At 35.7% G+C, this 13,668-nt stretch overlaps 2 protein-coding genes across 2 annotated transcripts; one reads left to right on the forward strand and one right to left on the reverse strand.

Annotated features, from left to right (window-relative positions):
* Positions 1 to 1,298: 1,298 nt before the first annotated feature.
* LOC137920323 (SH2 domain-containing protein 3C) lies at positions 1,299 to 10,497 on the reverse strand. The gene is made up of 7 exons (XM_068763626.1): positions 10,483 to 10,497; positions 8,587 to 8,644; positions 3,323 to 3,553; positions 2,254 to 3,251; positions 2,010 to 2,178; positions 1,755 to 1,932; positions 1,299 to 1,684 (listed from the first exon to the last, which is right to left on the reverse strand). The coding sequence occupies exons 3-7, from the start codon at positions 3,536 to 3,538 to the stop codon at positions 1,329 to 1,331; spliced, it is 1,917 nt and encodes a 638-aa protein (XP_068619727.1). The 5' UTR covers positions 3,539 to 3,553; positions 8,587 to 8,644; positions 10,483 to 10,497; the 3' UTR covers positions 1,299 to 1,328.
* LOC137932672 (alpha-mannosidase 2-like) lies at positions 4,648 to 10,206 on the forward strand. The gene is made up of 6 exons (XM_068776305.1): positions 4,648 to 4,651; positions 5,445 to 6,241; positions 6,317 to 6,409; positions 7,085 to 7,279; positions 7,358 to 7,469; positions 7,547 to 10,206. The coding sequence occupies exons 1-6, from the start codon at positions 4,648 to 4,650 to the stop codon at positions 10,204 to 10,206; spliced, it is 3,861 nt and encodes a 1,286-aa protein (XP_068632406.1).
* Positions 10,498 to 13,668: the final 3,171 nt, after the last annotated feature.

A 13,668-nucleotide genomic window follows, 5' to 3' on the forward strand; every position in this document is an offset into this window, starting at 1 on the left:
ATGGCATCTATATCATTCCACGTGTCCACTTCACTACAGCTTATAGGGACCAATCAATTTGATTTTTATTTTAAAATTATAGGCAAGGGCGTACTTGGTTACTTTTACTTTTAACGCTGAAATTCTGCACAATCTGCCAATCTGAAAGTATTCAGAATATTAAAAGAGAATTGTTCCGCGTTAAGTAACCCATAACTAGTAGAACACCAGAAAATTATGGAGCCTTTTACAGCACTGGCGATGTTAGTTGTTCCCTAAAATTGAGAATCAAAAGGAAGACAATTTACGTCAAAATTAGTTCACTGCGTAGGGTGATGAATGTGTCTTGACACCCGTGTAGAGTTCTATGAAATGTTTAAAATATATTACCTACAGAGTAATGGGTGTAATATAGTATAGGCGTAAAAGCATTAAATGGATGAATGTGTAATTCATTTGTCAGCAGAAAGACATTTTTCAAGCTTTTACATCTATTTAAAACGCTGCATAATGTGATCAACACTCCGAAATGTGTTACATTAATTTATATTCGAATACGACAGGCCAATAACTTTAGGCAGTACAGTTTGCAGTGGCATAGAGGAAAAATAATTGATTTTAATATTTAGTAATCAGAATTTTAAAAATACTTTTTCTTACCATGTTACATTATTTATTATTTCTGGACACATTGATTTTTGGACAGGGTGTACCATTAATTAACAGCTAATGAGCAATAAATTCAATATCATAAAGCTTTTACATCTTTAACCGATCACCATCTATAGAGCATTTACATTTTTTTAATAATTTGCCGTACTTGGTTTGTATTAATCACCTTAGTCGTATCAAAAAAGCACAAACTTAAAAATAAAAAGTGTTTTTTCTGTCTATTATTGAAGCGTACAACGTTACGATATCCTTTAAGTCTTATTATGATTAGGTTTTGTGTCTTGAATTTTTAACATTATTATATTAGATGTAATGTAGGCGATATTTTTAACCACGTCCATCCTCTAGGATCACAGACGGATGTAAGGTAAGTATGTTATGAACCACAGAGATTTTATATTACCTTTTAAAACAAACTATTTCTTTTAATAATAATAATAAAAACAATGGAATAAAGCACTAGGTCATATTTTATTATTTTAATAAAACAGTGTTGGTTTGGTGAGATTGAAATTTATTTTAATCTCATAAGGGAAATAATTATACTACACATATGTTCCTTTATATGCGACAGGTACATAAATTCAAAGATTTGTTAAATTGTTTTATTTAAAATACATATATTTAAAAACATGGTTTACCATTTAAAATTGTTGTGATACATTTATTTTTGAAACTTACACTACATTTGATACCGACTTCTGGGCAACTTTGGATGCCATTGCCGTGAGTATATCAAACAATCTGGCAAATCTTTGATTTGGTCTTGTAAGCGCCCCCCGTTCACCCCACAGGAAATTTATATGGAATTCAGTTTGGAAGAGTTCAATCAAAATCGGATCTAATGCTGGCCCCGACGACGACATTTCTTGTACAGCGGTTCTAGCATTCCTTTTGAACGTTCCCACTTGTTCAGCGAAGTGTCTTGCCGCATCCAGATGGGCTGCAGTGGTGGTAAAATCAAAATCAAACGTGTTCATTAAACTGAATCGGTAGGTATCGTCTTGTGGGATGTGTCCACCGTCCACTCCATCTGCGAAAAGATCGAATTCTATTTTCATAACTGTTGCACTATATACAATACATTTTGTATAAATGCTTACCAAACATATAACAGCATAGAACTGCCGGCAAGATATCAGGCGTTGTTGTATTAGGTGGAAGCGGATTAGATCCATCGTTCATTAATTTGAAACATGGCCTCAACTTAGCTTCAAACATGAAGGCGTTAGCGGTGTACACTTGCCGTAGTATATTCCAGGCGTTATCAAGAGACTGCACCTATGTTAGGGTTAAAAGGATCATTAGTTTCCGGTGGTATTTGATAAAACTTTGAAATTAATTTGTTAGTAATTTACCTGTGGCATGCAAAGCCCATACATAATGGCTGAAAAACCATACAAATTTCCTAAAGCCGTTTTGGTTTCGACTGCAAGAAGTATCCAATCATTAATAGTGTCAGCCCGTTGCCTATCAGTCTGGCAGGTCAATATTGTAACGGCCACAAGAAGCCGGAACGTCTCCACTCTGTAATTAAAGTTATTATGTATAAAGACCAAAAATTTAATTGCAATTAATGTTAAACAAAAATTCTTTACCAACCTTTCAATCACGTTCATACGCAGCGTGCGACCTTGGGGCAAAAAGCATAGCTCTAATCCTGAGGCGGTTTGATTTAGGCCTACGACCTGAATAGCATCGTCTAACAAAAAGTACATGTCGACTTTCGTCAAGTGATTTGCCAAAACGCGGGGCCCCGAGGTTCGCAATAAAAGCTTTATTGTTTGCAATGTCTCCGACTCCAGTGGTTTGGTTCGAGTTGGTGGTATTATTTGCGACTGGAAGGTGTCCAAGTGGATCCTCGACTCGACTATGTACTGCAAATTGTCGGCTTGGAGAAGTCTAGCTTCTGAAACATCGTAATCAAATTGGTGTTTTGTCACAAGTGTCACAGAATTGTAATCCATGTCAATCTTTGATTTATTTGGATCACTATGAGCGGAGCTTTGGTTTGAATCACCGGACCCGTTTCCGGAATCCGAACCAGATACGTGATAGAGCCGTTGAAGTTCAAGACGTCTCTCATCAGCTTTCGGGCCGTCGTAGCGAGCAGGTTTCGCGGGCGGGCTCGTCGGCAAATTAGCATCCCAAGTTCCTGAGCCCGAAGTAGAATCACTTGAAAAGTGTTTAAGGTGTTTATTGGTTTGGCTTTGGATAACACCATCCGCGCTTGCGCTTTTACCGTGAGTCATGTGATGGGCTATATCGATCGGAGTCAGAGAATGCGACCTTTGTTTCTTGAACGGAATACGAAGTTGCATACCAGATTTGGTCGCAAAATGACTGTACAAGCTGTATGGGTTCCCGTAGCCTGAGGAATCACCATTCGGTGAAGTAACAGAACCCATGTCTTCAGTGGGCAAGTAATTTGTCAACGGTACAATACGATTCGCAGGATATTGGATCCTAGCTCCGGAAGCTGCTGATATTGGCTTCCCAGAGCCTACATAAGAAGTGATAAGGTCAGCTACTGTATCATAAGCTTCATCTTCAAATTGGTATTGAAATCTCTCGTAAATAGTTTCGGGATGTACGACAATCTGTAAGAGGTTGAAGTGTATACCAAAGAAAGTTTAAGTAAAGTTGAATGACACAAACCATTTCTAATTACCCGCTGAATAACAAAGTGCAAATGTTGGCCATTGGAGCGGCAACTGAGAACGTAGTAGTCGGGTTGCGACGACGATTCCCGCACCAAAAATTCCCGATCTTGCTGCAGCAAAATTTCAGCCGCCGTGCGACTGAGGGCTCCATGGTACCAGGCGTGCGATATTATTTGATCAGATGGAAGGGAAAGCTCCCATTCCAACAACCCTGAATTTGACATAGAACTAGCGTTCTCCTGTTAACAATACATTGTAACTGTTAAAATATTACAATTAAGAACACACAAAAATGGAAGAAAGTTCAGCATCAAGTTAATATGTTTTTCATAACCTTGACCTCTTATTATGCGACGGGTATCTTTATAGTCACTTTAAAGTAGTCAGCCCAATTCAGAAAATAATATGGTAACTTAAACGTGCACAGGAACGAAACTCCTGGATTTCTATGTTTCACCATACCATATGCTTGGTTCACTAATCAATAAGTTCCATATGGATCAGTAACGAAATTATGAATAAGCTTCAAACAATTGATTAACGGTTGAAAAAACAAACAACAAAGAATTAATCTTAATGCTAAAACTGTTCATTTTCAACTAAAACCTTTAATTTTTTTAAAAATGTTGCACAACTTTCATTTATATGAAAAATCTTTCGGTTCCAAATATTGAACCCCACGCTCATCTTAGGTCAGGAAAGTAAGAATTTATTTAAATTTAATGTATGCTTACCATTATGCCTTGATCTTCGATCAGTAAGTATTTGATGTTGTTAACAACGCAATATACTGTTATAATGCAAAGCTCGCCCCGGCGTCCAACAAGAACTAATGATAGCAGGGTGGTTCCGGATCAATAATCGAGTACCGCCCTAATTTTTTTTAAATGTTGGCAGCACCTACCCTTACTAACTTCAGATGAATTCTACGCGCAGGCGTTAGAGTGATATTCACTCCTTTTCTCGAACTTTACAGTCTATATACATGTACCTATATATTTATACATATATACATGTTGAAAAGTTCAAAGGTTGTATGAATTACTTACAGGATAAGCGATTTCATGTATATCATGTAGTCCTTAGATTCAAATAAATACTCTAATATGTACTGAATATATGCCAATGGTTTCAGATTTTCTATTGTAAACAACACATCGTAGTGCATGAACTTATTTAATATATAGAAGAGCAAAATACATAATAAATGTATTATTTGTATATATGTAGACTATATGGTGTGTCAATATATATTATTAATACAATTTTAGTGTGTCGGTTAAGGTAAGAAAGGACGTACGAGAATGTAGTAATAATAAAGTCGCAGACAATCATGAGTAATAATCATAACAATGTCTTTACAGTAGAGAACACACGGAAACACAATTGCTTGTTGACGATCAAATTTTTTTTAAACATCCATGTATTGCAGACATGCTTACTCAGTTACATCCAGGCCATCGATTTCGCGCGATGGCTTTTAGGAACATATTTCGCGCAGACCTTAATATTTATGTTTTTTTGATACTAAGCTTTAATGTCGATGGCTATGAAAAAAGTAAGTATATGTCATAATATTTCTTTTGTTTATTTTTATTAAATTCTTAACATTACTTTTCAAGAAATTCAACATTAAAGATGCTTATACTGCGGAACTGCTTATGGAAAGGAAAAATTATCCTCAGACCTTTTAAAGTATCTTTAGATCTTTATCTGTGATTTTTACTACAAGAATACTTATGATCATAGGCTTATATGTGTCAACTTATTGTTTCTAATGTATATGAATCAAATAACACTTAACCTTTTATATCAAACTTGCAATTTATATTTTATGTGAAGTTAATTTAAAAACAAGAAGGTAAAACTTCATTATAAATCCATTTACTACAATATTCATACTAAGAAAATTGTTTTACTAACAAACTTTAACGTTAATTTCGGTGTGTTGATAATTTTATCAATTTCATTGGTGAGTTCTACGCAAGTTAAATATTTATATTTGTTGATAATATAGTACATCATTACTTGTTTATTAGTTCTTTTGTGTCTTTGTAGTAACGTTAATTTTTTTATATACATGAGTGTAGAATATTTATAATGCTTGCAAAGTAAATTTAAATTTCACAGCTCTGCGGAAGATTGTTCGAAGCCAGTCAAAAATGGTACAAAGGCCATTTAGCGAAAGTGGAGGAACACAAGTATTTTGGAAAAATATTTCAATGTCTTCATCTCCTTATCGTTTGAAAGTCCATGCAGCCCTTTTTCCCGGATATGCACAGGGGAAAATGTTACATAATAAGCAACGTCCCAAAATATCTACAATTTTATCAGCCGTAGATACCCTAAGAAGTATAAGCGCCTCTTCAAAAATAAAAATGAATAGGCGGGAGAACAAACATCCCAATGAATTGAGATTAGCTCGAGAGACACTTTACAACAATTCCCACTCTTTACCTGCTGATAACATACTATTTCCCTTAGACAACTCACTCGATAGGATATTTAATAATAGTTTCCCGGACGCAATAACAGTGGAAAGCTTTTATCAAATGCCAAGGACTTCCAGATTTTTCCCTCCAGTTGAAGAACAAATTTTACAAAGGCCAGAAAGAGAAGAAAACTATAAGGTCTCAGATATTCATCACATTTATGGAAATAGCAGTGTTCCTAAAAAAAGCATATTCAGAGAAACTTCCGACGTGAACGATAAATCAGCAGAGCCAAACGATTTACATATAAGAAAGCTGCCCGAGTACGACGTGGATACTGATAAAGTAGATTTTTTAATTGAAGAAATAACCCCGGAAATTGTACCCATGTATTACAACTACACCGCTCCTTCGAACCCGTACAGTTGCGTAGTTTTGCAACAATATAAAGCAGATATTGACGCTCAAGAAAAATTTTGTAATTTTGATATTGAGGTATGCAAGTAGAAAATTTAAGTTTTTTGATATAATCTAATTAATAATGCCAATGTAATTCCTAATTTTTCTTAGCCGCCTTGGATGACGAAGAAACAATTTTGGAATAATATTTTCGACAGTCGTTATGAATCGTTAATGAGAAACACTAAATGGCCACCGCTAAAAGTAAGTTATGTTTTAATTTATTTATAGATCGGACTTCAATATTTTTCTGTTTAAAATTATATTTTTATTTTCAAAATTTTGAATAATAGTTTCGATATTCTAACAAAGTTTCACGCGTATTAATTTTTTCAATATTACTCCTGCTTTAAGAAAAATTTTACTTAAAGATAAAAGATAAATGTGTGTACAAACCGAAGAAGGATATGAAATAGTTATTTTACTAATGATTGTTGGTTCTTTCCTAAGTTTTTCTCTCTTGTAGTTATTAACTTGTTACGATATAAAATTAAAGTAATTAATTGTAGATATTATTGCGAAAAGCATGAAGTTAATAGGTGTTAATTAAGTAGACGGGCATTATGATTTGTTTAAAATGGATGCTGGAGCAATAAAGAGCAATTGATATCACGATATGTTTCACATTTTAAGATGAATATCTTTAGCTCTTGACTCCACAGCTCACTAACATACTGATACTACATCATATTTTAATTTTAAGTTTTCAATACAGTGATTTTTTTTTTATTTTCAACATTTTGATAAACAGCTTCATGCGTTTTAATAAATATTATAAATTCCATTTAATAGCTTTTACTCCGATGTTATGTAAATACAAAAAAGTACTTAATACATTAATTGTTAATTGTTAATTGAGAATTATTAATTGTTTAACAGGTAATTTTAGTACCCCGCACACACGTGGACTCTGTTTGGAAACAGACCTTTGAACAGTATCATAATAACAGCGTTAATAAAATTTTGTCAAATTTGGTGAAAAAACTGCAATTCTATAAAAATCTAACATTTACTTGGAATGAAATATCACATTTAAGTCAATGGTGGGCAACAACAACACAAAAAACTCGTTCGGTATGGCATCTCAACATATTGCGCAGTTTTACATCTAAATATGAATAATTTTGAAATATCTTAAAACTTTATTTTCAGGCGTTCCGTCGATTGATGCGGGCAGGTCGTGTCGAAATTACTACCGGAAGTTGGGTAGAACCGGATGAAGCTACTAGTCATTTGTTCGGGATGTTACATCTACTTATGGAAGGTGGTAATATATTGACCGTAATTCTCATATGTAGTAATAAACTTCGAATACATAAATTTTTAAATTTTCTTTTTTAGGACATCAATGGCTTAAACATCATCTAAATTTTATGCCGAAAACAGCATGGCTTTCAAATAGCGTGGCGCACAGCCCAACGATGACTTATTTGCTCTCAGCATCGGGAATCTCTAACTTGGTTCTTACTAACGTTCATTATTCCTGGGAACAATATCTTGCCGAATATCAATACAGCGATTTTATTTGGGTACAAAGCTGGGACAATGATATTTTCACACATTCAAACGTAAATGATGCTCTCAATAGAATAGGCAATGAACGTTATCCAAAAAGTTCAGTGTTGACTCACTACCTGCAATTTAATTCAGCAGGCTTCAAGGCATGTGGCCCAGATAAGTCGGTATGCGCTTTAGAATTTAATTTCGTCAAGTCCCCGAAAAATGTAGACTCATATAACGTTAAGGAAAAGTCTGAATTATTACTTGAGCAATATTCTAAGACAGGTACAATATCACCACATAATGTAATTATTGCTCCTATTGGAGGACCTTATCATTATGAGATGCAAACTGAATTTGATTTTCAGTTCAATAACTATAAAAAAATTGCAGATTTCGTCAACGCAAATCGTGAGATATATAAAGCTACTATAGAATTTGGAACACCTAAAGATTATTTTAGCACAATCGTAGAAAAACATAAATCATATCCGTCACTTAAAGGGGACTTCCTTAACTTTGCGGACATCAGTAGTGGGATGCCGGCTTATTGGTCCGGATTCTTTACGACAAGACCGTTGCTTAAAATTCTTCTACGGCGCCTAGAATGTACACTCAGAACTACGGAAGTGCTATTTTCTTTTGCTGTTAGTTCTAATGCATTTAGGGGAATTAAAGTTTCAGATTTATTTAACCTTTTAATCAAATCAAGAGAAACTGTAGCACGTCTACTTGATCGTAATGTGCTCAGTGGTACGCTTACTGGGAATATAATGAAGTATGTACATAAGAAAATTATGTTAACTGTCAAAGACTGTTGGTATCTGCAAGAAGTAAGCGCGAGTTTGATAAGTATAAAATCTGATCGGAATGTCACATACCTCCAGAAGTACGTATACAGAAACGGCGAATTCATTTCGGCATTCAGAACTGTTACACCTGGCGATCAAATTTATGTTTTTAATTCATTAAGCCACGAAAGAACGGAAATTGTTGAATTTGTCACTCGTAATCCGAATTTAAGAATAATCGACCATAATAAAAAAGATGTTACAATACAAATAAATCCAATATGGAATTACCAATCCGAAAACATCATAAAAATATCGAGACAATTTTTTACAATTATATTCGCAGTTGTTATTCCTCCGATGACATTAGAGCTTTTTAAAATCAAAGAAACTTATGATGCTTCATCGAGTGCCTCGACTATTTATTGTGTTTCATGTGTAGTGGATGATACCCCCGGCAATGGACCTATATTTCCGTTTAACATTCAGCCTATAGAAGTAGGCGATATACAACTGGAGAATTATAAGCATCGTCTCATATTTGATGAAATTACGGGATTGTTGAAAACAGTATTTGAGAAAGATACGAATACCAGGAAAACTGTAATGATCGATTACGGTGCTTTCAAAAGCGCAGATATTAATTCAGGAATGTTTTTGTTTAATACTAATACTTCAAAACCTTTGTTTGACATTTTATCGCCTTATAGGAGAGGTATTAAATCAAAAATAATGTTAATTGTGTCTGGAGTTGTAACAACTGAACTGACCACAGTATTCGGTAGATTATTGCAGAGTACTGTAAAAATATTTAATTTAATGAATGGCCCCCTTTCGAAGGTTATTAGTTTAGAAAGTAAAACTGATTATGAGGCTTCTCCGAAAAATAGAGAACTGGAGCTATTTCTATCTGTACAAACGGATATCGTAAATGGGAACCCACCTGAGTTAATTATAGATAACAATGGATTTCAGTTTACTTCTAAATTAGTTAATATAAGCAGACGTATCGAATCAAACATGTATCCTATGACTAGTATGGTTTTTATACAAGATTACCAAAACCGACTGACACTGTTAACTGATCATGCCCAAGGAGTTACGTCCTTGTTGGAAGGGCAAATTGTCGTTATGTTAGACCGTAGAGTTCTTTATAATGACGGTCGCGGTACAGGAGAAGGCCTGGCTGATAACAGTGCCACTCACCACAGACATATTATATTGTTAGAAAATTTTGGAAAAAGTAAAAGTCTCAACAACGTCAACCGAAAAGTTACGGTACAGCTTCCTAGCATGGCTGCTGTACAACTTGCAGCCACACTCAATTATCACTTAGATATTTTTTTCATTGATAGATCGCAAGCTGATCTTTGTTATTACGCATTTCTTCCATTGATAAAAACACCATTTCCTTGTGATATTTCAGTAGTCAATTTTAGATTAATACTATATAAAGGAAATTCCGAAAGACTGTCGGTTAACACAGCGCTGTTAACATTGCACAGACTTAGCTTTACATGCCAATTAAACCATTTAGAATCGCCTAACTGTAATGGCGAGAACGGTTTTTCAATAGAGAAAATATTACGGAACGTAAAAGCAGTTTATCTCACAAATTTATGTGGCACCGATGAAGGAACATCTATGACAAATATTAATAAAGGTACATTAGCTCCGATGGAATTAATAACTGTCCGGATATATTTTTAGGATGATGACATGTTAAGAAAAAATTAATAAAAACAACGTCATAAACTAAAGATTGATTTAACTTAATAATATTTACGGTTATAACTTTATATTTTAATGGGTCATCATCAATTCAACTATACCCTGCTGGACGAGGGTCTCCTCCATAAATATCCAACGGGATCAGTTTAAAGGGGCCTGTATTCAATGACTTCCGACAACTATAAGTAGGCCGTCGGTTTACCTTTTGAAAAGACGTCCCACGCAGCGGTTGCTCGTTCGTGGTCTCTAACCTACCTTAAGGTCCCAGCGGCCACCTGTTCTGCACCCTCAGCGGCCTGCTCGCCGCCACTGAAATAGTTTAGCGGATTGGTTAGTTGAAGAACTAGCCTGAACTATTTCACTAACTGGCTAAATAAATGGGCCACCCTCTGTTATTTAAGTTGAGATACGAAGATCGGATATAATATCATCTCATAAAATTCAGGGGTATAGGTAAGTATCGTTCTTTCATATCATTTCAATGCCGGAATGTAGCATTTAAATTTTTACTACCGTTGACTATGTTATTACACGTACACATTCTTATAACTAAGACTACTGATACTTGAAGTAAATTGTAATGTATTTTATGTCATAAATAGTTTAGTCAATAGAATATTATTATGTCAAAATATATTAAATTAATAAAATATAAAAAAGTTATGATTCATATCATAGCATTTTATTAAGTCTTTTTGTAAGTCTTCCACCATTTTTTCTTTTACACTAAAGCTATGAAGAAGGCAGCGTTAGAAATATAATACAAGCTTTTAGCTTGCTTTATTGGGACTATTAAAGATGCCGTTGTACAGATTAAAAAAATGCTGACATCTTGACATTTTAGCCGAGAGATATTTTTTATATCAGTGAATTTTTCAAACTACCTTTTTACAAAACTACTAATGCTAGATTCCTCTGTGCGTAGTGTCTGCCAAGAGCCTATACACTTGCCAGTCTTTAGAAAAAAAATTGTATTGCCATGTGGATAAATGATATTAATCAAAAACATAAAAAGTAAAAGAAAACATGTTTTCAATAAAAAAAAATATTATAGCAGGCTACGTATAGCAGTCGTAGCAATGACATTTGACAGTTTTTCTCTCTAACAACAGGCAGCACGGGCACTAGGATCTGTTTTTACTTATTGACGTTTTGAAGTCTATAGCTGAAAATATAAGAGCAGCGTTAAAGTAGTGCATGACAAAATTGTTTGTTTTAATAAGAGGACTGTAGGAAAAGAAATAAACTTGAATTTATCCGTAAGACATATATATAATATACCGAGAATATAAAGGTGCTTATAAATTGTATTTAAAAGTAGAAAAAAAATTAGGTGTTGTGATACAAAAATCAAAAGTTTTCATTTAAAAACATGGAAAAAAGAAAGATTAACTTTTCTGATAAAAAATCATACAAGGACACGTATTACGATCGTAGTTGTAATATCAACCTTTTGTTATCGACATCGAGTGGCAGCAACGACTGTGGCGATTTTTCTGCTCACATCACATTTCCGACTGCGCGGCCGAAAGTAAACGAGCAAGAGAGTAAAAGTAGTGCGTCGACACAACTATACGACAAGCCGCACCTTCAAATGAGTAAATGCGGAAACTTCGCCATACGTCGCAAACCACCATCCATATTCCTTCCGGGAGAACGGTCGTGGCGATCCGTCGAAGGAAATCGCAGGATCACATATAATAATAAAAATAAAATATTCTACGCTATTCCTTTACTTATTTATTTATTAACCTAACTCGTTTTTATGCCATGCTTAAACTACAGTGTAACCTACATAACATAAAACTTTTTTTTTTTAAATAATGTAAAACATGCACAGAATGTACGAATATACGATCCGAGCTCGTTCTCGATGAGACCAACTGGTTATCGAATGGCGACGACGATAGTATACAGTGTAAGTGGCTTGTTTTATAGCCGTCGCGTCATTTGGAAACTCGTTCTTCGGACGTGATCGGGAACAGACTTCCTAGAAGCGATATTGAAACGTTCGATCTGTCCCGACTTGTTCATTTGAATCTACGTCCTTTTAAAATAATACTAACGCGTGTGCCGACCTTTCAAATTGGCGCGGTTGCTTAATAGAAGGTACGGACCGACGCAGACGCTGACGTCCAAAATGTCGCGGTCACTTTATTAGAAGAAAGCCTGGACGCAAACGCCGGCCGCTCGCAATAACAAGGTTGCTTACTCGCACGTACGCGCCGAAGCAGACGTCGAAGCGAATGCCGACTATCTACAATGTCGCGGTCGCTTAGTTAGTAGAACACGCCGACGCAGACGACATCGCTTATGCCGACACCAAAAAAGACGCGGAAGCGGAGATCGACAACAATGACTTCGCCGAAGTTATTGCCGACGACAGTACAGACGCAGAAGTCGGCGAAGACGCGGACGGCGATGTATGTTCTGACGCTAACATTGACTCGGACACAGAGATTGACGACAATGAATTAGCCAAAGCCGATGCCGATAACGACGCCGAAGCTAAAGCCAACGGTGACGCGAAAACGGATGCAGCCGCTGATGTGGCGACGGATCCCAAACCGGCTCGGAAACCGAAGCAGATGTAGGTAAAGCATATCCCCGAGGCGTTTCCTGTACTTCTCAAGAAGAGTCTCTTTATCGGTTATATTAGAGGCGACTTTTTCACTGGAAAATTTCTGTCTTGTTTGCGTATTAGGTGAACGAACAAGTTGCTTATTCAAACGTACGCGCCGACGCAAATGCTATAAACTACAATATATCGCTCAACGAATGGAGCATGAGGTATATGGAAGGAACGACCGGCTTCAGTGACGAGGATATTTTTCCCGGACGCCATCTCAGCCTAACGCATGCTCAGAGTTTTAGCAGTTTCGAGGTGGACGCGGTCTTCGTCCAGCTCTTTACGGGGCACGGGGGGTTCTCTGAGTACCTCCACAGGTTCAAGGAGGACCCCCCGTGCTTCTGTGAACCGAGCGTGGACCAGACCGTGATCCACCTTGTGGCCCAGTGTCCGGCATTCGGAGGACTCCGGTTCGACATCGAGTGCCGGTCTTGTGTAAAAATCAGGGAGGAATCAATAGCCTCCCTGATAAGAGAAGAAACAACCAAGGAAGACTTCCTTTCAGTATATAGAATAATAATTAACAAAGCAATTGATAAAAACAAAAGTTTAGTAAGTTCAACAAAATTGTAAGTAAATAAAATTTATAAAATTAATGTGAAATAAACAGAAATAAATTAAGAAAATGTAGATGAAAAATGAGAGAGGAATGGAAGGTCATAGAGCGAAAGAGAAAGACAGAAGAATTGTGGTAAGAACGAAAAGAATGAAAGATTATATGATGTATGAAAGAAGATAATGAAAATAAAAAAAAAATATGTGGAAAAAAATAAATATATGTGAAAAAGTCCCCGTTCCACACCAGATAGGGG

This window comes from Battus philenor, unplaced genomic scaffold, assembly GCF_028537555.1.
Source record: "Battus philenor isolate CCGP_79_NKW_IND1 unplaced genomic scaffold, ilBatPhil1.0.hap1 SCAF_1, whole genome shotgun sequence".
NCBI classification, from domain to species: Eukaryota; Metazoa; Arthropoda; class Insecta; order Lepidoptera; family Papilionidae; genus Battus; species Battus philenor.

Bases quoted from the DNA above. Each gene is read 5' to 3' on its own strand.
- LOC137920323 (XM_068763626.1), bottom strand. From the start codon at position 3,538: ATGTCAAATTCAGGGTTGTTGGAATGGGAGCTTTCCCTTCCATCTGAT. The intron at 2,179-2,253 runs GTTGGTAAAGAA...CTTTAATTACAG, and splicing joins CGTATGAACGTGATTGAAAG to AGTGGAGACGTTCCGGCTTC. The intron at 1,933-2,009 runs GTAAATTACTAA...ACCCTAACATAG, and splicing joins ATGGGCTTTGCATGCCACAG to GTGCAGTCTCTTGATAACGC.
- LOC137932672 (XM_068776305.1), top strand. The intron at 6,410-7,084 runs GTAAGTTATGTT...ATTGTTTAACAG, and splicing joins CTAAATGGCCACCGCTAAAA to GTAATTTTAGTACCCCGCAC. The intron at 7,470-7,546 runs GTGGTAATATAT...TTTCTTTTTTAG, and splicing joins GTTACATCTACTTATGGAAG to GACATCAATGGCTTAAACAT.